The sequence below is a fragment of the Coregonus lavaretus genome, assembly GCF_964263955.1.
Source record: "Coregonus lavaretus genome assembly, chromosome: 6".
Taxonomy (NCBI): domain Eukaryota; kingdom Metazoa; phylum Chordata; class Actinopteri; order Salmoniformes; family Salmonidae; genus Coregonus; species Coregonus lavaretus.
In genome coordinates this window covers 16342240-16370238 of record NC_139993.1, presented here as the reverse complement: position 1 = coordinate 16370238, position 27999 = coordinate 16342240, and the positions used below count along the sequence as shown (strand labels likewise).

Sequence of the window (27999 nt, the reverse complement as noted above, 5' to 3'; positions counted from 1 at the left end):
TATCTCTGTCACCCTCTCTTTCTCCCCCTCCCTTGGGAGCGTACAGTAGGCTATCATTACCATACCATATAGTGCCTGACGAAACCTTTAAAGTTGCTAAAACTATCTCTACATTCTGTGGATGGCCCTTCTTTGGATGAGGCCCTGTGCTGTGTGGCGCTAAGCCTGTACAGATAGCTGTCCCCCTAACCTACTGTAGCTCTGTGGCTGGCCTCTCTTGACACACACACACATTATGCCCATTCTCTCTATATGGCCAGGCTCAGTTGGTTCCTGGAGGCCTCAGCGATATGGAATCTCTGATGAGTGCTCTCCAATTACCATGGCCACACTGTCTTCTCTCTCTCGATCTCTCTCTGTCTTTCTTTACCTCTTTCTTTTTCCCTCTCTCTCTTCTCTCTCTCTCTCTCTCTCTCTACCCCATCTCTCTCTCTTTCTCTCGCAGCAAGCTGAAGATCTCAGCTGAAACCCATGATGAAAAGCATTTAAACCCCATTCATGTTCTTTTCTCTCCTTTCTTTCCTTTGTGTGTTTGACTCTTGTGTGTGTGTGTGTGTGTGTTTGACCTATATGTGTGTCTGTCGGGCCTGTATTTATTTGTTTTGTTTATTTGTTTGGCTTATGTGTGTGTTTTGAACATGTGTGTGTGTTTGTATGTGCAGGGCGATCCCGTGCTGATCCTGAGGAGTAAAGACCAGGAGACAGAGCTGACGAGACAGAGCCTGGCCGCTCTCAGCGCCATGAGGATCCGCTTCCCGGGGAAGACTGAGGAGATGGCCGAGGCCGTTCTGGATGAGGTGTGTGTGTGTGTGAAAGTATATACAGCGTATTTCCAAAGAGATACAATGGCCAGAGCCAACCATACAGTATGGGACTATTCCTGACCTCCCAGCCCCTCCACAATGGCCTCCTGACTGCCTATTGTCTTTGAAAACTCCCTCATGGCCAAAACGTGGGCAGCAGAAAGCCTCACTGTATTCCCCTCCGCTCCTGTGTATTTATCAATGCCTCTTTCCCCCTGGACGGTTCGCCTCTCCTACATTGGTGTCGAGGTCGTGTGACACAATTACAGTTCCACCTGTCCCGCTAATAAACTCTTAATAGGGGCGCAGATGAGCAGCCGCACCTGGCTGACTGGTTACCTCACTCGGGAGATGACAATGTAAAAATAGTGAGCCACCGTGGTTAACTGTGACTGTGAACTTAAAGCTGCAATATGTAACTTTTTGGGCGACCTGACCAAATTCACATAGAAATGTGAGTTATACAGTGGGGAAAAAAAGTATTTAGTCAGCCACCAATTGTGCAAGTTCTCCCACTTAAAAAGATGAGAGAGGCCTGTCATTTTCATCATAGGTACACGTCAACTATGACAGACAAAATGAGAAAAAAAATCCAGAAAATCACATTGTAGGATTATTAATGAATTTATTTGCAAATTATGGTGGATAATAAGTATTTGGTCAATAACAAAAGTTTCTCAATACTTTTTTATATACCCTTTGTTGGCAATGACACAGGTCAAACGTTTTCTGTAAGTCTTCACAAGGTTTTCACACACTGTTGCTGGTATTTTGGCCCATTCCTCCATGCAGATCTCCTCTAGAGCAGTGATGTTTTGGGGCTGTCGCTGGGCAACACAGACTTTCAACTCCCTCCAAAGATTTTCTATGGGGTTGAAATCTGGAGACTGGCTAGGCCACTCCAGGACCTTGAAATGCTTCTTACGAAGCCACTCCTTCGTTGCCCGGGCAGTGTGTTTAGGATCATTGTCATGCTGAAAGACCCAGCCACGTTTCATCTTCAATGCCCTTGCTGATGGAAGGAGGTTTTCACTCAAAATCTCACGATACATGGCCCCATTCATTCTTTCCTTTACACGGATCAGTCGTCCTGGTCCCTTTGCAGAAAAACAGCCCCAAAGCATGATGTTTCCACCCCCATGCTTCACAGTAGGTATGGTGTTCTTTGGATGCAACTCAGCATTCTTTGTCCTCCAAACACGACGAGTTGAGTTTTTACCAAAAAGTTCTATTTTGGTTTCATCTGACCATATGACATTCTCCTAATCCTCTTCTGGATCATCCAAATGCACTCTAGCAAACTTCAGACGGGCCTGGACATGTACTGGCTTAAGCAGGGGGACACGTCTGGCACTGCAGGATTTGAGTCCCTGGCGGCATAGTGTGTTACTGATGGTAGGCTTTGTTACTTTGGTCCCAGCTCTCTGCAGGTCATTCACTAGGTCCCCCCGTGTGGTTCTGGGATTTTTGCTCACCGTTCTTGTGATCATTTTGACCCCACGGGGTGAGATCTTGCGTGGAGCCCCAGATCGAGGGAGATTATCAGTGGTCTTGTATGTCTTCCATTTCCTAATAATTGCTCCCACAGTTGATTTCTTCAAACCAAGCTGCTTACCTATTGCAGATTCAGTCTTCCCAGCCTGGTGCAGGTCTACAATTTTGTTTCTGGTGTCCTTTGACAGCTCTTTGGTCTTGGCCATAGTGGAGTTTGGAGTGTGACTGTTTGAGGTTGTGGACAGGTGTCTTTTATACTGATAACAAGTTCAAACAGGTGCCATTAATACAGGTAACGAGTGGAGGACAGAGGAGCCTCTTAAAGAAGAAGTTACAGGTCTGTGAGAGCCAGAAATCTTGCTTGTTTGTAGGTGACCAAATACTTATTTTCCACCATAATTTGCAAATAAATTCATTAAAAATCTTACAATGTGATTTTCTGGAGAAAAAAAATCTCAATTTGACTGTCATAGTTGACGTGTACCTATGATGAAAATTACAGGCCTCTCTCATCTTTTTAAGTGGGAGAACTTGCACAATTGGTGGCTGACTAAATACTTTTTTCCCCCACTGTAGATCTGTCATTCGCGTTGAAAGCAAGTCTAAGAAGCCGTAGAGCTGTTCTATGTGCGCTGTTTCTATGCTTTCCATGCTTAAGTTTAGTTTTTGTGTCTTTTACTTTCGATTTTGTACACCAGCTTCAAACAGCTGAAATACAATATTTTTGGTTATTGAAAATATATTTCACAGCGGTTTAGATGGTACAATGATTGTCTACACTTGCTTGTTTTGTCACATAAAATAAAATTAGGCAAACTATTAGAATTTTAGCAACTAGGAAATATTATATTGCACCTTAAAAATGTTTTATATTCATAGTTAACTATGGTGGCTTGCTATTGTTATATTCAAAACATTGCTCCTACCTACTGAGCCACACAGTTGCTATTTTTACTTTAAATGTGGTTTCAAGTTGCGAAAATGACTAATTGAGGTGATTTTGTGATTGATGTTATTTTCAAAGTAAATTTGATATCTGTTAGAAATCGTGAGCCAAGTATTATTCAGAACCACAGCAATCATGTGGAATCGTTGTATCCCAAATGGCACAGTTGTATCCCAAATGGCACACTATTCCCTTTACCACTGCATTTCAAACATAGCGATTGGTAAAATAGCAAGGTTAGCATCGTAATAGAGAATCAATATTATTATTATGTTAATGTAAATTAGGTGTCCGATTTCATATAGGTTCAGCTCAGTTTCAGTTTAACACTTTCCACTCACAGCACCTGTCATCCCGTCTACAGGTTGAAAATGGCAGATTTTATCATTAATAAGCGCCTAAATTGGAACACAGTGGCTGTACTGTAACATGCTATACATGACATCAGAGCTCAGGTTCTCTGCTTCACAGCGCTGTATGGGTTTTGACTGACAGCCGTTATAAACCTGAGCACCACGCACGACAAGAAGATGCCCCATCCCTCCCGCTAATTGAGCTACTTTTGATCGATGTGTTCTGAAAGATAAAACGTTGAGGATTATATTATAAAAAATACCGCTTTGATGTCATACAAGAAAACCACACACCCATGAGTCCAAATGTGCAGTTCACATTTCCATAATTGAAAATTCATTTACAGTATCAACATTTATGATCGCTATGGTTGATCCAGAGTTAGAAGGATGACATGCATTATACACTGGGTTGTCCTGAACAGAATGAGCCTATGTTTGTCATATTGTGAAGAAAAGTTGCGCCGGAACATGCACTTGATTGCACTCATGACTCCATGCTACACTCATAGAAAAAAAGGTGCTATCTAGAACCTAAAAGGGTTCTTCGGCTCTCCCCATAGGAGAACCCTTTGAGGAGTCCTTTTTGGTTCTAGGTAGAACCCTCTTGGTTCCACGAAGAACCTGGAATCTGGGTCAGGTGGGCATAAATTGAAAGCTTATTCTATTGCCAACATGTGTGCATACAATCTTAGAAAAAAGGGTTGCAAAAGGGTTCTTCGGCTGTCCCCATAGGATAACCCTTTTGGGTTCCAAGTAGAAACCTCTGTGGAAAGGGTTTTACATGGAACCCAAAATGGTTCTTCCTGTAAGTTACAATCTGTTTGTTTGAAGTGCCTTTTGAAAGCCTGACACTGTAAGATCATATTAGCTAGCCATTTTTGGATTGCGGAAACAAGAACAGTAAGTGTGTGATGGTGGGGACGCAGGGCTGTGTTCCAAACAAAACACTATAAGTCTACTTGCTTCAGTTCCTCAATGGGAAAGCTAGGAGGGCTCAAAAGAACACCTTATAGTTGAAGGCTCTTTCCTTGAGTTATAAGTGCATTGAAATTACTTAGGAACTCTGCACAGTTTGGAGAGGGGTGTGGCCAATTTGAGACACCAGTTAGACCTCTCACTCAAACCCTTGTAATAGTTTTTTCTTATCTTGCACCTATTCCAACATTTCAATGAATATTATTATAATGTTACTGAATGTATGGAGAGTATTGTCAGATTTCGTTATTGACAAATGCTGTGAAAATGCACATCAAATCAACAGTGTAATGTTTGGATTCAGGTGAACTGTTGTATCCTCATCTTTGGTCTGATAATTTCCCCATAATAAAGTTTTCTCTTTCATTTGCTATCATGGTCATGCATATGTTTTTTATAGTTCTTCTGTTAGAAAAATTTAAATTTGGCCCTATCCATATAGGCCAATTTCGACGAATGTAAGGCCTTTCTTCTTTGGACACATTCACACCATAAAAGAAGAAAATAAAAAAATACAGGTCAATTATACCCGTGCTAACACCAGACTCCACAGATTGACAGACGGCCATAAACTGTGAAAAGGTGCGGTGGTCTGAGGCGGCCGGGTCTATAGAATATAGTTTTGGGTTGTGTGTCTTGGATGAAAAGGCCTATTCGGTTGCAGCTGGCCTTGTCCGCGGTTCCCGGCGTCTCTACCGCAAGACATTGATTTAGTCTCCAAGGCACAACGCAAATGTTAGACCCTGAACTGTTTGAATACCGGAGTAACAATACCCCGCCGGTTCCATGAGCTGATTGCTGAAAATGAGGGATGAGATGGAGAGAGAGAGGGGGAGAATAGAAAGAGAAGAGAATTTGTTTTTTGCTTCTATGAGCTGATTGCTGAGAACGGGGGATGAGCAAGAGAGAGAAAGCTAGAGAAAGAGAGAAAAACACACACATAGGAAAAGGAGATCATTTTAGTTTTTGTCTCCTTTCTTTGCAAAATGCTGCGGGGGGTTTAAGTTTTTGTTCGAAGGCTACTCCTCTTTTACTCCTCTTTTCACAATGTCCCAACTGGTGAATAATACAGTTATTGTTGAGTTATTGTTGCAGATTGTTGATTTTATTCTGTGCTTTTCTCTCTCAGATATTAGACAACTGGAAGTACCACAAACCCAAAGTGGCCTCTTACTGGCTGGTGAAGTTGGATTCCACCAAACAAAGGAAGGTGAGTGTTATCAAAGCCACTATCCTGATTTTGTGTTTCAGTCAAAATCAAGAGTCCACCTCTTGATTCATAATGAAGATGAGAGATGGGGCTGGGGAAATGTACCCACTCTTTTATAACCTACAGTATATGGGTATACAGTATATCATTTATTTAAATTGCCATTGAACAGCTGTAAATATAGCAGATTGTACCTTTAATGCTTGTATTAATTGTGTTATATTATTTTCATATTGAGCCATTTGGTAATTCAGTACACCAGCGTTTCTGGATGTGTGCAGATTTCTTAGTGAGTGCTATCAAAAACATGTAATTCCATGCATTTCATTTAAAAAACTTGCTCCTCCCTTCTGGCCTCCCCGTTCAGTCCCCTTGACAGATCTGGATAGGTGAAAGCAATATGGTGGAAACTAGGAGGAGCTGTTGGTTACACCTGCCTTGTTGTCTCAGATCTGTTCAGGGGAGTGAATGAGGACTGAGGGGGAGGGAGCAAGTGGCTATGCCTAGCATCACCGTTGTTGACAGCCTTAGCTAGACATAGCAAGGAATAACAAGCAGTGAACAAAAGTTACATTAATGTTGTTGATCTCTTATGTGGGCTGTGGTGGTGGAATGTGCTGGAATGTATGCTATAGACTCTCTTGTCCCTGGTCCTTTCTAATGAACACCATACGTTGGCTGGGCTTGTAGCTATCCTAGCACTCTGCTATCTGATTAGCATTGGAGGCTGCCTAGTGATGGTGGAGGTAGCAGTCAAATAGAGACAACGTTACGCTAGCCCATTAAAAGTGCATCTCTGCCCTTAGAAACACACACTCTCCTATATCGACAAACACACATACGCGAGCACGCACAGGAACACACACACACACATCATGGCCATCAGTAATGAGACAAGAAATCAAAAGGCTCCACAGCAATAGCAATTACACTGCTCTGAAATATGCAATAAAAGAGAAGGGAAAGGAGGGATGAGGGAGCCCTCATAGACCGCCTGCAATCTCTGGTGCCTGTACTACTCTTTCTGCCTTCATCAGATACTGCCTACCTACACACTTTGTCTGATTACTATGTATGTGTGTGTGTGTGTTTGTGTATTGTGTGTGCATCAGCTTCCAAGTATACACAGCCACACCTGCCAGCTAAGAAAGAACACTCCCAATAAACTAGAAACCTCAGGTTACATTTTACATTTTAGTCATTTAGCAGACACTCTTATCCAGAGCGACTTACAGTTAGTGAGTGCATACATTTTTTTAACTAGAAAAGGAGGTTTCAGTAGAAGCTTTATTTGCTTGCTCAGCTGGCTGAAAGTATTATTATTAATGGTAGAGGAAAAAGTTGACATAGTGAGATAGTTAGGCCTATATCTTTGAAATATCTTCCAGTAAAACCAATGAAAAGTAAATATTTGGTGACCATTGAAACCAAGGTTCCAATGTTGATTAATGCAACTTTAAATGCTTACAGTTTAAAAAGTAACTTATAGCCTAACATAACAGTTATGAAAATGCTGCATCGAAGCAGCTAAAGTAAGAAAAAAGTGTGTTTTGGATGTCTACCTTAAAAGATGAAAGAGACAAGTTTAACCGTCAAATAAATACACCTGCCTTATTATCACCCCTGGTGTCACCATAACGTAAGACGCAGTTAACAGTACAAATCACGCCTTAGAAAACTATGTAGCTAGATGACACTGGGTTCCAATTTGCTTCAGCTAAACAGTGGAGTGCAGGATAATCCCTCATACCATCTGTAGTCTAGATATCCTTTACAAATATGTGAAAGTAGGCCTAGTGTATTCTCGCATTACTAAATTATGTAAACAGCAACATATTCCCTAAAACATTGAATGACCAATGTTGCATACATCGATCTCCTCTGCTCACGGTGCCAATTACTAATGAAATCATGCAACCGTGCATGTCTTCGATAGGGTATGAAATTAGATAGGAGAATATCTTTAACATTGTAGGCTATACTGTAGATTAGCCTAAAAACTAGTGGCACCTCGTCCTACAGACGGTAAAAACAATGTTTCTAAGACTAGCCTACAGAAAGTGTTTCCTAAGCGAGCTATCAGACATTTTTCATACTGTCCCGTTCATTCTGTCTACAGTCGTGGTCAAAAGTTTTGAGAATGACACAAATATTAATTTTCACAAAGTCTGCTGCCTCAGCTTTTATGATGGCAATTTGCATATACTCCAGAATGTTATGAAGAGTGATCAGATGAATTGCAATTAATTGCAATGTCCCTCTTTGCCATGAAAAAACATTTCCACTGCATTTCAGCCCTGCCACAAAAGGACCAGCTGCCATCATGTCAGTGATTCTCTCGTTAACACAGGTGAGAGTGTTGACGAGGACAAGGCTGGAGATCACTCTGTCATGCAGACTGGAAGTTTTAAAAGGAGGGTGGTGCTTGAAATCATTGTTCTTCCTCTGTTAACCATGGTTACCTGCAAGGAAACACGTGCCGTCATCATTGCTTTGCACAAAAAGGGCTTCACAGGCAAGGATATTGCTGCTAGTAAGATTGCACCTAAATCAACCATTTATCGGATAATCAAGAACTTCAAGGAGAGAGGTTCAATTGTTGTGAAGAAGGGTTCCTGGCGCCCAAGAAAGTCCAGCAAGTGCCAGGACCGTCTCCTAAAGTTGATTCAGCTGCGGGATCGGGGCACCACCAGTGCAGAGCTTGCTCAGGAATGGCAGCAGGCAGGTGTGAGTGCATCTGCATGCACAGTGAGGCGAATACTTTTGGAGGATGGCCTGGTGTCAAGAAGGGCAGCGAGGAAGCCACTTCTCTCCAGGAAAAACATCAGGGACAGACTGATATTCTGCAAAAGGTACAGGGATTGGACTGCTGAGGACTGGGGTAAAGTCATTTTCTCTGATGAATCCCCTTTCCGATTGTTTGGGGCATCCGGAAAAAAGCTTGTCCGGAGAAGACAAGGTGAGTGCTACCATCAGTCCTGTGTCATGCCAACAGTAAAGCATCCTGGGACCATTCATGTGTGGGGTTGCTTCTCAGCCAAGGGAGTGGGCTCACTCACAATTTTGCCGAAGAACACAGCCATGAATAAAGAATGGTACCAACACATCCTCCGAGAGCAACTTCTCCCAACCATCCAAGAACAGTTTGATGACGAACAATGCCTTTTCCAGCATGATGGAGCACCTTGCCATAAGGCAAAAGTGATAACTAAGTGGCTCGGGGAACAAAACATCAACATTTTGGGTCAATGGCCAGGAAACTCCCCAGACCTTAATCCCATTGAGAACTTGTGGTCGATCCTCAAGAGGCGGGTGGACAAACAAAAACCCACAAATTCTGACAAACTCCAAGCATTGATTATGCAAGAATGGGCTGCCACCAGTCAGGATGTGGCCCAGAAGTTAATTGACAGCATGCCAGGGCGGATTGCAGAGGTCTTGAAAAAGAAGGGTCAACACTGCAAATATTGACTCTTTGCATAAACTGAATGTAATTGTCAATAGAAGTCTTTGACACTTATGGAATGCTTGTAATTATACTTCAGTATACCATAGTAACATCTGAGAAAAATATCTAAAAACACTGAAGCAGCAAACTTTGTGAAGACCAATACTCATTCTCAAAACTTTTGACCACGACTGTAGACTGTTGCATTGGATCATTGGAATGTGCATATCGTTGTCTTAACAGGTTCAAACAACCACACTTGTGTATCCATTCCACTATGTTCCCACAGGCTCATAGTGCGAGAAAACGCAATTTAGGAAGGACATTTCACTCCTTATGGTATAGAATACATTTCCCCAGAAAAATACGACCCGGAGTTGCTCAATGCGGTATTTCTCTAACAAATCATCAACATTAGGCCTATATCCAAAGTCTGATTTTGTAACATAATACGTCCTACAACAAAGCACCGAGCACTGTTTACAGTGGTGCCGCTTCCTCGCATCAACTTTTGGAGATTTTATGTTGCAGTGGTCGTCTTTAAAAAAAAGAATCCACGGGTTGCAAAAAGTACAATTAGGATGACAGGAGCTGAAATATCCAGGCTTTAAATTATAAAGTCTTGTGGTATGCTTGAAATTACGTTGCGATTTCCCAAAACTACACTTGTTTTTGTGGGAAATCAGGTATTTTGCATTGAATATGAAAGTGTACATGAAAATATGAAAACACTATAAGCCTATGTCACGTATCAAAATTAATAGCTATCTTACCTCAATGTTGTTATCCTACAGTGGCTTGCGAAAGTATTCACCCCGCTTGGCATTTTTCCTATTTTGTTGCCTTACAACTTGGAATTAAAATAGATTTTTGGGGGGTTTGTATCATTTGATTTACACAACATGCCTACCACTTTGAAGATGCAAAATATTTTATTTTGTGAAACAAACAAGAAATAAGACAAAAAAACAGAAAACTTGAGCGTGCATAACTATTCACCCCCCCAAAGTCAATACTTTGTAGAGCCACCTTTTGCAGCAATTACAGCTGCAAGTCTCTTGGGGTATGTCTCTATAAGCTTGGCACATCTAGCCACTGGGATTTTTGCCTATTCTTCAAGGCAAAACTGCTCCAGCTCCTTCAAGTTGGATGGGTTCAACTGGTGTACATCTTTAAGTCATACCACAGATTCTCAATTGGATTGAGGTCTGGGCTTTGACTAGGCCATTCCAAGACATTTAAATGTTTCCCCTTAAACCACTTGAGTGTTGCTTTAGCAGTATGCTTAGGGTCATTGTCCTGCTGGAATGTGAACCTCTGTCCCAGTCTCAAATCTCTGGAAGACTGAAACAGGTTTCCCTCAAGTATTTCCCTGTATTTAGCACCATCCATCATTCCTTCAATTCTGACCAGTTTCCCAGTCCCTGCCGATTAAAAACATCCCCAAAGCATGATGCTGCCACCACCATGCTTCACTGTGGGGATGGTGTTCTCAGGGTGATGAGAGGTGTCGGGTTTGCGCCAGACATAGCGTTTCCCTTGATGGCCAAAAAGCTCAATTTTAGTCTCATCTGACCAGAGTACCTTCTTCCATATGTTTGGGGAGTCTCCCACATGCCTTTTGGTGAACACCAAAAGTGTTTGCCAAAAAGCCCAGCTCTGTGGAGTGTACGGCTTAAAGTGGTCCTATGGACATATACTCCAATCTCCGCTGTGGAGCTTTGCAGCTCCTTCAGGGTTATCTTTGGTCTCTTTGTTGCTTCTCTGATTAATGCCCTCCATGCCTGGTCCATGAGTTTTGGTGGGTGGCCCTCTCTTGGCAGGTTTGTTATGGTGCCATATTCTTTCAATTTTTTAATAATGGATTTAATGGTGCTCCGTGGGATGTTCAAAGTTTCTGATATTTTTTTATAACCCAACCCTGATCTGTACTTCTGCACAACTTTGTCCCTGACCTGTTTGGAGAGCTCCTTGGTCTTCATGGTGCCGCTTGCTTGGTGGTGCCCCTTGCTTAGTGGTGTTGCAGACTCTGGGGCCTTTCAGAACAGGTGTGTGTATATATACTGAGATCATGTGACAGATCATGTGACACTTAGATTGCACACAGGTGGACTTTATTTAACTCATTCTGTGACTTCTGAAGGTAATCTGTGCCTGCAATTTAACATCATGAGCAGAACCCCTATCATTGTCCTGTCTTGCCACAGCACTGTGAACTGCGGCACATTGAAGCATACAGTATGATTGGTCTATTTACAGTTGAAGTCAGAAGTTTACATACACCTTAGCCAAATACATTTAAACTCAGTTTTTCACAATTCCTGATATTTAATCCTAGTAGAAATTCCCTGTCTTAGGTCAGTTAGGATCACCACTTTATTTTAAGAATGTGAAATGTCAGAATAATAGTAGAGAGAATGATTTATTTCAGCTTTTATTTCTTTCATCACATTCCCAGTGGGTCAGTAGTTTACATACACTCAATTCGTATTTGGTAGCATTGCCTTTAAATTGTTTAACTTGGGTCAAATGTTTCAGGTAGCCTTCCACAAGCTTCCCACAATAAGCTGGGTGAATTTTGGCCCATTCCTCCTGACAGAGCTGGTGTAACTGAATCAGGTTTGTGGGCCTCCTTGCTCGCACACGCTTTTTCAGTTCTGCCCACACATTTTCTATAGGATTGAGGTCAGGGCTTTGTGATGGCCACTCCAATACCTTGACTTTGTTTTCCTTAAGCCATTTTGCCACAACTTTGGAAGTATGCTTGGGGTCATTGTCCATTTGGAAGACCCATTTGCGACCAAGCTTTAACTTCCTGACTGATGTCTTGAGATGTTGCTTCAATATGTCTACATAATTTTCCTTCCTCATGATGCCATCTATTTTGTGAAGTGCACCAGTCCCTCCTGCAGCAAAGCACCCCCACAGCATGATGCTGCCACCCCCGTGCTTCACGGTTGGGATGGTGTTCTTCGGCTTGCAAGCAACCCCCTTTTTCCTCCAAACATAATGATGGTCATTATAGCCAAACAGTTCTATTTTTGTTTCATCAGACCAGAGGAGATTTCTCCAAAAAGTACAATCTTTGTCCCCATGTGCAGTTGCAAACCGTAGTCTGGCTTTTTTATGGTGGTTTTGGAGCAGTGGCTCCTTCCTTGCTGAGCGGCCTTTCAGGTTATGTCGATATAGCACTCGTTTTACTGTGGATATAGATACTATTTTACCCGTTTCCTCCAGCATCTTCACAAGGTCCTTTGCTGTTGTTCTGGGATTGATTTGCACCTTTTCAAAGTACCAAAGTACGTTCATCTCTAGGAGACAGAACGCGTCTCCTTCCTGAGCGGTATGACGGCTGCGTGGTCCCATGGTGTTTATACTTGCGTACTATTGTTTGTACAGATGAACGTGGTACCTTCAGGCGTTTGAAAATTGCTCCCAAGAATGAACCAGACTTGTGGAGGTCAACAATATTTTTTCTGAGGTCTTGGCTGATTTATTTTGATTTTCCCATGATGTCAAGCAAAGAGGCACTGAGTTTGAAGGTAGGCCTTGAAATACATCCACAGGTACACCTCCAATTGACTCAAATGATGTCAATTAGCCTATCAGAAGCTTCTAAATCCATGACATCATTTTCTGGAATTTTCCAAACTGTTTAAAGGCACAGTTCTTTTTTGTTTAAAAAAAAAGTTTTTAAACCTTTATTTAACTAGGCAAGTCAGTTAAGAACAAATTCTTATTTACAATGACGGCCTAAACCGGCCAAACCCGGACGACGCTGGGCCAATTGTGCGCTGCCCTATGGTCGACCTATGGGCGGCGCACAACCTTCAACTTAATGTATGTAAACTTCTGACCCCCTGGAATTGTGATACAGTGAATTATAAGTGAAATAATCTGTCTGTAAACAATTGTTGGAAAAATTACTTGTGTCATGCACAAAGTAGATGTCCTAACCGACTTAACAGTGGAGTGGTTGAAAAACAAGTTTTATGACTCCAACCTAAGTGTATGTAAACTTCCGACTTCAACTGTATGTAAGGGATCAAGGAGATTAGATGCATGTTTTAAAGAAACACCCTCAAGAGTGGAGATGAATGGAGAGAGAGAACATTCTCTGCTGAGTTTATAAAACTGTAAAAAGAGTAGCACGGGAGCGCTGTTTTATGTACAATGTTGTCAACATAATTAGGTTGCTGTTACTCCCGTCCCTATTGCAGAATGCAGCCTTTTGACAATATGTACCAAAGTCGATTTAATCCACACTTGCATTAGTCCCCTCGTTTGGTGATTGCCATTTAGGCTGTGACAACGAAAAGGCAGCATTTACATTTTAGTCATTTAGCAGACGCTCTTATCCAGAGCGACTTACAGTTAGTGAGTGCATACATTTTTCATACTGGCCCCCCGTGGGAAACGAACCCACAACCCTGGTGTTGCAAGCGCCATGCTCTACCAACTGAGCAGACATTATGTTTTAGCAGGGAAGTTTAGTATGGTGACCTGATCATTTTGTCAAACAGATTATGATCCCAAAAGTGTAAGTTTGATTCCCAAAATAATTTAGTTAGGGTGTAGTGGCAGATTTATGTCATTTTGTCTTCAGGAGATTTTATTATCTGTTATCTATTTACTTTATTTAGTCTGATCAGTGGAAACATAGGGTAATTAATGTGCTTGTCAGCAAGAACACTACTGTTATTCCCCACACTTATTTTATTATTCCAATTTTGCCAGTGTAATCACATATCTGAAATCTTTGAAAATGAATTATATTAGTCTATGCATTGTTGCAGCCATTCATGGATAGTTTTGAATAAGTCATACAAATAAGCATTGGATATTAAATGCTCCAGGAATCAAATATAATTTTTGACATTTTAGTATTGTGCACATGCTAGGCAGAGATGGTATGGTGGGTCACAATTCATAAACACATCATATTTTGTCTATGTAGAGTAAGATGATGGCAAGGATCTTCAACTAGTAGGCATAAACCACCTAAATATTGATATTCATTAGATTTTTCTTGAAGGTTGGGGGACACACAAAACTTGGGAAACATAGATCAGGGGTGGCCAACCCTCCTGGAGAGCCAGCAGGATTTTCTTCCAGCCCTATTTTAAAGCGATATTTCACCCAAATGACAAAATACAACATGTTTGTGTCCTTACCTTGAAAGCAGTCTATGGACAAGGAGACTGCAGTCTATGAGTTGGTTACCCACTGCCATCAACCATTAATATAAAAATGTGCAGAGCCTTGGTGTAGTGGTAACACTCACCGGCACCTGTCACATACAACTTTCCACCTGAGAACATGGATCAACTCCTGCTTCCAACCTTCCCACTGTTTCTAGCATTTGCCTGTCTCCCTATCTCATTTCATTACTGTATGAATAAAACATGTTAAAACAATATTTGCATACTTTACATTTCACCCCCCAAAAAATCTCAAAGTAAGAAATTATGAGTGTTCATTTAATGTTCAAAGCATCCTGAATACACCTGACCTGTGGTTTTTATTAAGATAAAATTCACCCTTGTCATAGGCCTAAGCCTTGTCAAAATATGTAGAATTGCAGGAAATGAGCTTTAAAACAGTGCAATCTTCCCCGTCTAGGAGTTGTGCCACTGAAATTCACAGCAAATCTCACTCCAAGCTTTCTTCAAAAGTTGGCAGCCCTATAAATGGCTTATTTTATCAGTAAAAAAGCATTAGTAGGACTATAGGAAACATCAGGCATTGAATTTAGTGTTATTTTGACAACATTTGCGTACTTCAGCTTATACAAGGAGTTACTTGTTGCTGGGTTGCTAGCCAATTAAGTTTAGTTTTGAAACACCATGTTAACTAATGGGAGTTTTTGGAGTTACAAAAAGCTAAATATTGTAAAAGGAGGTATAATAGTTATCAGAATGATTTTTGCAGGGTTTGTAATTTGGAGTGTTCTGTATCTTAAAAGGTGTACAAATAGCAGTGTTCCAAAAAATTTCATATTTTGGTCACCCTCCATGTTAAAATTAGCATTTTTAAGTGATTATATTTTTTAAAGTATGATGAGTATAAAAAACTAATTTCAGCAACTCAAGTTAGACCTCTCTGCACATTATAAAGTTGAAATGGTATGTTTTGCATAAAAGCTGTAGGATGAGTAGCGATGGGAATAATAATAATAAGTAATTGGAAGTATGACGAATAACAGTAGTGTGTTGCTTCGCAAGCACACTATCTAATTCCCTGTTAGATTCTTAATATATTATTGCATTGCGGTGGTCTTTCATGCTGTCCCCCTGGCGTCTGTTCAAACCTTGATTTATTTAGATTTTCTTTCTCTCCCTCCCTCTATCTTGTGAGTTTTTTTAATGTTTGATGAAGGTTCTTGACATCGTACGTGCTAACGTTTTTTTCTCTCTATCACTCTCCCTTTTTCTCGTCTGTTTCTTTAATGTATCATGAAGGTTCTGGACATCGTCCGTACCAACGTGCGCTCGGTGCTGCAGCGGATTTGGAGGGAGCCCGACGTGGACAGTTTACATTTGTACCGCCTTTTCAACCGCGTCTTCAACCGACTGCTCTGGAGCCATGGACAGGGCCTGTGGAACTTGTTCTCCAACACTGGGTAGGTCTCTCTCTCTCTCTCTCTCTCTCTCTCTCTCTCTCTCTCTCTCAATAACTGATTTCTCTTCAATACTTGGTACTGTAGTGCTCAATCCCATATCGAACCCTACCCACTATCCCCTATGCACCTGCAAAGATATGAGAGTATTAACAATATGGTAATAGCTCCACCATGCCCTCACCCTCTGATAGGCTAAGTGGAATTTTCACCATTGTGCTTACACCTATCCAATTCTCTCAGATCACCCCAAGTGCATAGAGGGTAGGGGCTAGGGATCGATTTGGGATTGTGCGTGTATCTCTCTCTGTCTTGATAAGTGCATATTTCAGTAACAAATGTCCAACAAGTATGTAACAACTGAAATCCATGCTACAGCATGATAATGACAGAATTTTTAGGCTCCACATTATGCAAAATGCATGTTTGATTGACAGCTGGTGGACTTATTGACAGGCCGAGACATGCGCTGCTGTGGAGATGGCAGACAGACAGACAAAAAGACAGACAGACTGGCAGAGAGCCGGACAGACAGAGTAGACAGACAGACAGGCAGACATACAGAGTAGACAGGCAGACAGACCGTGTAGACAGACAGAGTAGACAGACATTCCCTCTCATCCTGCGAAGAGCTACAGGGATGAAAGCAACGCGTGTCTATCAGAGTCGAGACACATTTTGCAGTCTGCATAATGTGGCCACAGATCTTGTTTTCTTATCATCTAGGCTTTTTATGTGTCAGAAAGGAAGGAAGGAAGGAAGGAAGGAAGGAAGGAAGGAAGGATGGATGGCTAAAGTAGGTCCCATACTCTTCTTTCCTCACCCACTTCTGTTTGTTAGTAAGGTCCTTTGATGTCTCTCCCGACTTTTTTTGTGTGCCATTTTTGTGCCGACTGTAAGTGGCTTTCTACATAGTGACTCATCTTACTCTGCATCCTTGTAGAAACACACACACACACACTCCTATTCACAAATGCACACACACGAACATTATATTATATCATCTTCAAGAGCCAGCTGTGGTTCAGCCAGCTTCTCATCTCGTTGCTGATAAAGGTTCAACCTTTTCCTCCCTCTCCATATTATTTTTGTAACCAGTTAGCAGCGCCGCCACCTCGCTCGTCGTGGGGGGCTACGTGGGTTTTTGTATAGCTGCCCCGGCAACTGCCACAGCTGGTAATTGATTGTCAATGACCGAGTGCGCCGTACTGTAGCCTGTGAACAGGCCTTGTTCGAGTCAGTGAGTGGCTTTATTTCACTTGATGAGAGTCCGAGTCTCCAAGCGGATTAGCCAGCGGATGCGGCTCAGGCACCACTTGCTGCTTGTGTCTAATTAGGGTGCGCACTCCGGAAGGACGTGGGCCGCCCTAGCCACAGGATAAACGCCCCGCCCCCTCAGTTGAGACGGAGAGGAGAGACATTAAAACGCCCCGCCCCCTCAGTTCTCTCACAGATCTGAGCGCCTCACAGTCGGGGGGAATGGCCAGTGTGATAAAGGGGGTTAAATGTACAGCATTTGTTTTATCAGCTTATGTCTTTGTGTGTGTGTGCTCTGTGGCGCAGCTCGTCATGGGAGACCATCTTCAATAAGAGCAGCGAGGTGGTGTCGCCGCAGGAGCTCCAGTGCTGCCAGAGGCTGGTGCAGCTGTGCAGGGACTGCCTTCTCGTTGTCTACAAGTTCGTCTCCGAGTCCCGGGGCTCGCTCACCGGCCTCAACCCCGAATGGGACGACACTAGGTAAGGATCAACATCCAATCAACATCCATTCTTCTTTTGTTTTCTACTGATGAAACAAATCATTTTCGCAACTGATATGCTTCCAACTTGGGTTGTAAAATTCCATACACTTAAAAATAAATCTTGGTTGGAGGTAGAAACTTTCCTGAAGTTCCCGGGTTTTTCCTGAAATTCTGATTGGAGGTAGAAACTTTCCCAGTTCCCAGGTTCTACAGAATTCCTGTTTAGAGGTCTCTATGCTAATTCCCTCCTGATTCTGGGAAGCCTCCAAACGGCATTTCTGAGAAAAAAAACTGGGAACTTAGGGAATTTTTTACCCCTACCCCCAATATGGAGTTGTTAGTGAGACAACACACAAGACTTGGACAACGTTATGATTCCCATTGGTATTTCAATGTTTCGAATCTCAGACCTGATGAAAATTCCACTGGGGATCAGAATGTTGCCCAAGTGTTGTGCACCCCACCAATACATAATTTTTTTTTTCATGCATTTTCTTTCTCTATCTAGCACCTGAACCAAGTGGTAGGTGTTTATATTTTCTCTTCCAGTGTTTCTTCCACTTCCCGCCTAACTCTGTTGCCCCCTGCCAACTCTAATATTACTCCTTACCCTTCCCAATCCCGATACCAACACACACACAAATTTCAAAAAGTATGGGTCTCATTTGAAACTTTGCATGCCGGCAGCTCACAACGTTATTTCCGCACATTTGTGCCCCAACAACCCCCCATCTCGCCCTAACTACGATTCTTCACAGGAATCTCACCTGACCAACACCTTACCCCAGCCTCTATACCCCTTCTATAACACTTCTATTTTTAAGGTCGATCCTCGTAAGACTTGGTGGGGGGTTGGTTTTGAATGTGTAAACTTTTAAGATGCGTCCCAAATGGCACCCTATCACCTATATAGTGCACTACTTTTGACTGTAGCCTATGGGCCCTGGTCAAAAGTAGTGCACTATATAGGGAATAGGATGCTATTTGGAACACAAGCTAAGAACACACAGGGCTACAATGTTAACAGGAAGGAATGACCTTGGGATTAGCGTGCAGGTTAGCAGGCCCCCTGAGGCCAGTTTAATTCAATTATGAGCCAGATGAGGCGTACCACAAATTACCTTACGCCTGCTCCTTCCCCCAGCACGCTTTAGATGATTCATAACCAGTGTATATTTAACAGGCTATCACTTTGCACTTTCTAACTTAGTCATTAAAAGGGTGGGGTTTGGGGGGATTTTGGATAGTCTGTATTAGGTTCCGATCATCACCATAAAGGAAAAAGTACAAATTTAACAAATACCTAACAATGCTGTAACGTTAGTAAAAAAAAAGTAACTTTAGCTACTTTATTAACTGTGCGCTTTCTCCCCTTCCTACAGTAAATAACAACAACTCCATTCAGATTATTAAGTAGCAGCCTACCTGTTTTTACTCTTGGTGTTGTAGCCTGTACTTCTCATTTAACTTTTAGTTCTGTCATTTTAATTCCATCTTCCATTGATTAGCTTAGATATCTCAGAATAACTTGCTATACGGAGGCTCTAGCTCTGACTGTAGCCTAGTGCCGGTTTGATGACTTGTGATTGGACGACAACAACAACAAGCTACACACGCCACTGTCATGAAAAGCAAAAGCAGCATAAATTATAAAAATGTCTCTCTCTTTGCAGGAAGCGTGATGTAGACCATCAATATTGTGAATTCACGTGAAATGTTATGATTTATTTCTTATAGTTTTAACAGAAAACCGTCTGTTTAAACAGTATTTTTGACCAGAGCATAATAGTCGACTGTGTAACTGAATCTCTTTTGAAGAACTTCATGCCTTATCTTTGAGGAACTTGACGCCTTTCAATGGCAAGAGACAGGGGTGGGAGTGATGTGGTGTGTGTGTGTGTGTGTGTCGGACTCCTTATTTAGAAGTTTTTATTGACAGGTATTATTTTAGATTATGAGATTGGGAGATAGATGAGAGGGATACAGCGTAGAAAAAGTGAGTGGCGGAACAGGTATCGAACCACTGCCTCCAGGGGATTATGTGGTTCGGCCCCGGCATCAATAGCCCTAGACCAGCCAGCAGCACACGTTTAGCACTCCTATGGGGAAAGTCATGCATATGAAAGAGAATTAAGCAACCTGCCTGAATGAATACTATTTACCTGCTTAGCCCCTGAGGGGTATCCTTCCTTCTGTCCATTAAAATAATAAATTGGTCTATCTCTCTTAACTTCCTGTGTGTGTGTGTGCTCACCATGGAAGCTCACCATTGGCTGCAGGACCAGCCACCTCCGCCCATGGCTCTTCTTCCTCTTCCACTGCCTCTTCTTCCTCTGCCACCTCGCCCATTGACGCAGGTCTATGCTCGATTCAGTGACCTCTATTCTTCCCCTCACTCCGGCTTCACCCCTTTGCTGCCTACAGTCTGACTGAGTCCTCACCAGGGTTGATCTCAAAATGCTTGGAAAGACCACATGTTGCAAATATCAAAATGTTAGTGGAGACACCTTGATAGTTTTGGAGGCAGCTTTATGTTTTCTGGCAAAGAGCAGTGTGGTAGCTAACTAACTGTGAATAAGTGAATTGTTTCGCCCCTCAGCTAGCCAAGTTAGATAGCTACCTAGCTAAATGCAGCATTATGTTTGCTAGTAAAGAGCAGTGTGGTAGCTAACTAACTGAATAAGTGAATAGTTTCACCCCACGGTTAGCCAAGTTAGTTAGCTAGCTAAAGTTATTTACAGTTAGTTAGCAACTGCTCCTACACTCTTTCGCTAGCTACCGTAATGCTGTCAAAAACATGTGGTAATGAGGTGTCTCTAGTTGTGTTTACACTTTCCAAGTGTATTCCATTTCAATTCAGTCAACTCTGGAAGGAAATCGAAATTCAACATTCAAGAATCCAAAAGTATTGGACCCTTGGACTTTCAATTCATCCTCTGAATTTGACTGAAATAAAAATGGAATTGAGCCCTACCCCAATTCCTCACTGCACACCTTCCTGCTAACTGTGGCTTGCTGTAGCTGTGTCCCAGTAGTCTCAGATAGATTCCTCACCTTGTCTCCTTTTTCGTCAGACTTAGTCTAATAAAGGTTAAGAAAGCTGTCTGGTGAAAGGACAGATTAGAGGTCATGTAGGGAAGGAGGCAAGGAAAGTAAACAAGTTGAGACTGTTGGGAAGTAGCCTGTCAACATGCAATCGCAAGAGACTGTGAGCCCTGGCCGGCCAATAACCTAACCTCTTCTCGTCACTGACACAGAATGGGTTCCATCGCACTGCGTGCTTAGCACAGTTTCACAACGATGGCCATCCTTCCTTTGATTCCATCAGACACTTGTGAATGCCCCATGGCCACCATGGGGCTGGTTACGGTTATTTTGTCATTAGCCACATGCTTTGTCTCGATGGGGTGACATTATGTCTGCCTATGAGAAGAGCACCATCTTGCACCTGTCACCTCCTTCTGCTAGCCTGTGACTCATACCCTACTCACTGCCGTTGTGTCTGGACCCCCTGACCTGCATCCTTATGCTGCCTGCTTACCTGACACACACACACACACTAACACGCTCGTAAATGCACACATATGCAACACACACGCGCATGCCAAACACACACACACTCACACACACACTCTCAAATACGCATTTTACACAGACATATTGTGCGGTACACACACACACACTGGAGTGGAGTGGGTCTCAGTGATGAGAGACACTGCCACTCTAACTTAAGCACCTCTCATGGTAGGAGTACAGAACACATGTGTCACTGATCACATACAGTAGGTCTCAGAACAGGCCTTCTCTTTCTGTGTGGGCAGAACATATGAACATAGCCACACAACAGTATTATTGTGTGCCTAGATGTCTTTTCAAACTACTGAACTGAACCAAGCCGAACCAAACCAAGATTTACTGAGCTGGCCTGGTTACACATCCACCATAGTTGCTTGAATCCAGCTGAAAAGTACAATGTGAATTATTCTATTCAGTACAGTTAAGTGTCGGGACCATATCACGTGATCGGCCTACCTAGTGTGGAAAGATTGTTCTCTGTGTGAATTCCTGAGAAGTAGAAAGGGAAAAGAGTACACACAATCACCAACCACCACCCACAAGCATCACCGCATAGTCCATGTTTGAATTTCATTTCTTGCAGTGGCATTTCCATACATTGGCCAACAAGTGTTCCGTGGAAGAAATATGGTAATGCCTTCCAAGAAGTATAATAAACACCAAAGTTTCAGACTGATCCCCTTCGAACACGGTCTAGGGGGTTTGTAATAAAACTCAAACAGAACGGAATCAGATAGAGAGGAAAGCCTTCAGGAGAAATCAAAGCTTCTTCCGAAATGGCTCCCTATTCCCTATGTAGTGCACTACTTTTAAACAGATTAGGGAATAGGGTGCCATTTTGGACGCAGACAACATAATCAGAAACCAGGAAAGGGATGAATCCGAAAGGTGACAGACAATCCCGCAACACCATCCTACTGTACGTTTAAATGTCAATGTTGAAACTCGCATCGGAAACCATTGTAAGCAGTGCCCCTGAAGTTGTGAGGATGTAGCGAAGCAGTGCAGCAATACGAGAGGGTATTGGCTAAGTAATCCGCTCTCCCTCTCTTCCGGCCTTGCTCCATTGAATGGTTGAGCTCTAGAACAGGCCAAGTAGTACTGTGGGTGGGTAGTTTAACAACCGCAATCGAAAAGCTTGTGCTTGACAAGTACCCGCACGGCCCACTTGAGTGGTTTTCAAGGACATTCTTCTTGAGCTAAATGAAGTTAATTTGAATCCTGCTCAACTCTCCTGGGTCGGGCTCTGTTGCGGCAGATGCCCTCGACGCAGCAAGTCTTTTTTTCGGTCGACTTTAAAAAGAAGAAGAAGAAGCAGCTCGACTAATTTTTCCAGGAGATATTTTACAGGGAAAGTCTGTCAGAGTGAACAGTGGTATCTGGCAGCTAACATAATAACATTATTTCACACCATAATCCATATGGTTTAGTTGACAAACTGTTTTATTAGAGTTACCCATTGAAAATCTGTATAATTGGAGCAAGCAGTTTTTTACTCATGTAATTTTTGTTCTCCCTGACTTACTTAATTGATGTCCCTTGCCATTTTGAATGAGTTTAAATATTGATACATATAGTTAAATTACATATTATATGCCTTGTTATTAGACATTATAAAGGTTCATACATGCTTATAAGTTATAAAGCAAAGTGTTACAGTGAGTTGTTTGTGTTTGAGCTGTACTAATATTTAAAGAGGAAATCTGCAGTTCAAACAATAACAAAGTGGTAAACTCGCCACTTTTTTGGTAAACAGCTTAGGCATGGGGCTGAAGAAATGTAACTACTCTCAAATTCATAGACAGAGCTATGGATGCATTTTCAACATCTCCCTGACCCAGTCTGTAATACCTACATGTTCCAAGCAGACCACCATAGTCCCTGTGCCCAAGAACGCCAAGATAACCTGTCGTAGCACTCACATCAATGCTTTGAAAGGCTGGTCATGACTCACATCAACACCATCATCCCAGACACCCTGGACCCACTCCAATTCACATACTGCACCAACAGATCCACAGATGACGCAATCTCTATTGCACTCCACACTGCCCTCTCTCACCTGAACAAGAGAAACACCTATGTGAGAATGCTGTTCAGTGACTACAGCTCAGCGTTCAACACCATAGTACCCTCCAAGCTCATCACTAAGCTAATGGCCCTAGGTCTGAACACCTCCCTCTGCAACTGGATCCTGGATTTCCTGACGGACCGCCCCCAGGTGGTGAGGTTAAGCAATAACACATCCGCCACGCTGACCCGCAACATGGGGACCCCTCGGGGGTGCGTGCTTAGTCCCCTGCTGTACTCCCTGTTCATCCACGACTCCAACACCAGCATTAAGTTAGCTGACGACATGACGGTGGTAGGCCTGATCACCGACGACAGTGAGACGGCCTATAAGTAGAGATCAGAGACCTGGCAGTGTGGTGCCAGGACAACAACCTCTCAACGTCAGCAAGACAAAGGAGCTGATCGTGGACTACAGGAAATGGAGGGCCGAACACACCCCCATTCACATCGACGGGGCTGTAGTGGAGCTGGTCGAGAGCTTCACCACTTGGTACGGCAACTGCTTGCATCCTACCGAAAGGTGCTACAGAGGGTATTGCATACGGCCCAGTACATCACTGGGGCCATACTCGCTGTCATCCAGGACCTCTATACCAGGCATATAGGCCCAACATTAAAAAAAAAAGATTCCAGCCACCCAGGTCATAGACTGGTCTCTCTGCTACCGCACAGCAAGTGGTACTGATGCACCAAGTCTGGAACCAACAGGACCCTGAACAGCTTCTACCCCCAAGCCATAAGACTGCTAAATAGTTAGTTAAATAGTTAACCAAATAGCTACCCGGACTATCTGCATTGACCTTTTTTGCAAACACTTTTTTTTTTACTGATCACATAACGCTGCTTCTAATGTTTTAAATATCCTGTTGCCTAGTCACTTAATTCCTAGTTATATGTACTGTACATACAGTGGGGAGAACAAGTATTTGATACACTGCCGATTTTGCAGGTTTTTCTACTTACAAAGCATGTAGAGGTCTGTCATTTTTATCATAGGTACACTTCAACTGTGAGAGACGGAATCTAAAACAAAAATCACATTGTATGATTTTTAAGTAATTCATTTGCATTTTATTGCATGACATAAGTATTTGATACATCAGAAAAGCAGAACTTAATATTTGGTACAGAAACCTTTGTTTGCAATTACAGAGATCATACGTTTCCTGTAGGTCTTGACCAGGTTTGCACACACTGCAGCAGGGATTTTGGCCCACTCCTCCATACAGACCTTCTCCAGACCCTTCAGGTTTCGGGGCTGTCGCTGGGCAATACGGACTTTCAGCTCCCTCCAAAGATGTTCTATTGGGTTCAGGTCTGGAGACTGGCTAGGCCACTCCAGGACCTTGAGATGCTTCTTACGGAGCCACTCCTTAGTTGCCCTGGCTGTGTGTTTCGGGTCATTGTCATGCTGGAAGACCCAGCCACGACCCATCTTCAATGCTCTTACTCTTACTCTTAGGGAAGGAGGTTGTTGGCCAAGATGTCGCGATACATGGCCCCATCCATCCTCCCCTCAAACGGTGCAGTCGTCCTGTCCTCTTTACAGAAAAGCATCCCCAAAGAATGATGTTTCCACCTCCATGCTTCACGGTTGGGATGGTGTTCTTGGGGTTGTACTCATCCTTCTTCTTCCTCCAAACACGGCGAGTGGAGTTTAGACCAAAAAGCTCTATTTTTGTCTCATCAGACCACACAACCTTCTCCCATTCCTCCTCTGGATCATCCAGATGGTCATTTGCAAACTTAAGACGGGCCTGGACATGCGCTGGCTTGAGCAGGGGAACCTTGCGTGCGCTGCAGGATTTTAATCCATGACGGCGTAGTGTGTTACTAATGGTTTTCTTTGAGACTGTGGTCCCAGCTCTCTTCAGGTCATTGACCAGGTCCTGCCGTGTAGTTCTGGGCTGATCCCTCACCTTCCTCATGCCCCACGAGGTGAGATCTTGCATGGAGCCCCAGACTGAGGGTGATTGACCGTCATCTTGAACTTCTTCCATTTTCTAATAATTGCGCCAACAGTTGTTGCCTTCTCACCAAGCTGCTTGCCTATTGTGCTGTAGCCCATCCCAGCCTTGTGCTGCAATTTTATCCCTGATGTCCTTACACAGCTCTCTGGTCTTGGCCATTGTGGAGATGTTGGAGTCTGTTTGATTGAGTGTGTGGACAGTTGTCTTTTATACAGGTAACAAGTTCAAACAGGTGCAGTTAATACAGGTAATGAGTGGAGAACAGGAGGGCTTCTTAAAGAAAAACTAACAGGTCTGTGAGAGCCGGAATTCTTACTGGTTGGTAGGTGATCAAATACTTATGCCATGCAATAAAATGCAAATGAATTACTTAAAAATCATACAATGTGATTTTCTGGATTTTTGTTTTAGATTCCGTCTCTCACAGTTGAAGTGTACCTATGATAAAAATTACAGACCTCTACATGCTTTGTAAGTAGGAAAACCTGCAAAATCGGCAGTGTATCAAATACTTGTTTTCCCCACTGTATCTAGCTCAATTTCCTTGTACTCCTGCACATCGACTCGGTACTGGTACCCTGTGTATATAGCTAAGTTATCGTTACTCATTGTGTATTTATTATTACACTGAACGAAAATATTAATGCAACATGCAACAATTTCAAAGATTTTACTGAGTTACAGTTCATATGAGGAAATCAGTCAATTGAAATTAATTAATGAGGCCCTAATCTATGGATTTCACATGACTAGGAATACAGATATGCATCAGTTGGTCACAGATGCCTTTCAAAAAAAGATAGTTGCATGGATCAGAAAACCAGTTAGTATCTGGTGTGACCACAATTTGCCTCATGCAGCGCGATCTAGAGCATCCCAAACTCAATGGGTGACATGCCTGGTGAGTATGCAGGCCATTGCAGAACTGCGACATTTTCAGCTTCTAGGAATTGTGTACAAATCCTTGTGACATGGGGCCGTGCATTATCATGCTGAAACATGAGGTGATGGCGGCGGATGAATTGCACGACAATGGGCCTCAGGATCTCTTCACGGTATCTCTGTGCATTCAAATTGCCATCAATAAAATTGTGTTCATTAACCGTAGTTTATGCCTACCCATACCATAACCCCACCGCCACCATGGGGCATTCTGTTCACAATGTTGATATCAGCAAACCGCTCGCCCACACGATGGCCATCTGCCCGGTACAGTTGAAACCAGGATTCATCCGTGAAGGGCACACTTCTCCAGAGTGCCAGTGGCCATCGAAGGTGAACATTTGCCTACTGAAGTCGGTTACGACGCCGAACTGCAGTCAGGTCAAGACCCTGGTGAGGACGACGAACACACAGATGAGATTCCCTGACACGGTTTCTGAAAGTTTGTGCAGAAATTCTTCGGTTGTGCAAACCCATAGTTTCATCAGCTGTCTGGGTGGCTGATCCCGCAGGTGAAGAAGCCAGATGTGTAGGTCCTGGGCTGGTATTGTTACATGTGGTCTGCGGTTGTGAGGCTGGTTGGACGTACTACCAAATTCTCTAAAACAATGTAGTAGAGAAATGAACATTTAATTCTCTGGCAACAGCTCTGGTGGACAATCCTGCAGTCAGCATGCCAATAGCAGGCTCCCTCCCTGACAAAACTGCACATTTTATAGTGGCCTTTTATTGTCCCCCAACAGAAGTTGCACCTGTGTAATGATCATGCTGTTTCTTAATATGCCACACCTGTCAGGTGTATGGATTATCTTAGCAAAAGAGAAATGCTCACTAACAGGGATGCTAAGAAATTTGTTAAAATTTTTTGGGGGAATTAAGCTTTTTGTGCGTAACATTTCTGGGATCTTTTATTTCAGCTCATGAAACATGGGACCGACGCTTTACATGTTTAATTTATATTTTTGTTCAGTGTACTTTTATTATTACGTGTAATACTTTTCTATTATTTCTCTATTTTAAGCACTTCACTGTTAGTCTACACCTGTTGTTTATGAAGCATGTGATGAATAACATTTGATACATATCCAGGTGCTCTAGATTCACTTACTCACGCCATCTCACCTCACACTGGTCTTATCCCCACCTTCTCTACCAACTGTATATCTTTTTGCCAGATGTCTATTTGATGGCTGCGGAACTCATAGTCATAGCTCATCATTAGAAAGGTGCAAGTATTTTAGTCTAGGCTGGAACAAAAGGGGAGACGTAACCTCAGTTCGTAAATGTGTCGTCAGCTTGCAGGTATAATGGGTTAATGCGGCCATGATCTCTTCACTGTGACCCTTTGGGCCTCTAATCCTCCCCTCATTATGTCCCTTGTCCACCTTCCCCCTCCTCTCTTCCCTCCATCTTTCCCTCCGTCTGTGCAGGTATCTGCTGCCAGTGACCTCCCAGTTCATCATGAAGTGGCCTTCGTCCAGCTTCGGCCATGTCTCCTCGGCCATGCCGCGCTCACGCAGCCTGTTCACCACCCGGATGGGTCAGTTCTGACTGACTGCCCAGGCCCACCCTCATGAGCTGTAACCCCCAGCCAATCCCTCCTCCCGTTCAACTAACCAGTTATGAGGGCTGAACTGGTGGACCTTGGACCCCACAGCGGCCCCACAAAGGCCAGAACATATGGGTGAGATTAGTGACACACTTGCTCAGCCCAGAACAGCCCAATGTTCCAACAGGACTCTTGATCTGAGCTCCACTTAGTGTCAGACAATGGGTCATTCTCATGTGCCCCGACCCAGTCTTTCTCTGTCTCTCTCTCTCTATCTCTGTCTCTTTCAGTCTCTCTTT

The 27999-nt window shown here is 43.0% G+C and overlaps 1 protein-coding gene across 1 annotated transcript in view; it reads left to right on the top strand.

Moving 5' to 3' along the window:
• Nucleotides 1-27752, top strand: part of ttll7 (tubulin tyrosine ligase-like family, member 7) — a 127344-nt gene extending 99592 nt beyond the window's left edge. The window contains exons 16-20 of the mRNA XM_084163033.1: nucleotides 663-797; nucleotides 5704-5784; nucleotides 15694-15854; nucleotides 17415-17588; nucleotides 27582-27752. Of these exons, the coding sequence (XP_084019159.1) occupies nucleotides 663-797; nucleotides 5704-5784; nucleotides 15694-15854; nucleotides 17415-17588; nucleotides 27582-27702 (672 nt within the window). The 3' untranslated portion in view covers nucleotides 27703-27752. The remainder of the gene's footprint in view (nucleotides 1-662; nucleotides 798-5703; nucleotides 5785-15693; nucleotides 15855-17414; nucleotides 17589-27581) is intronic.
• Nucleotides 27753-27999: the final 247 nt, after the last annotated feature.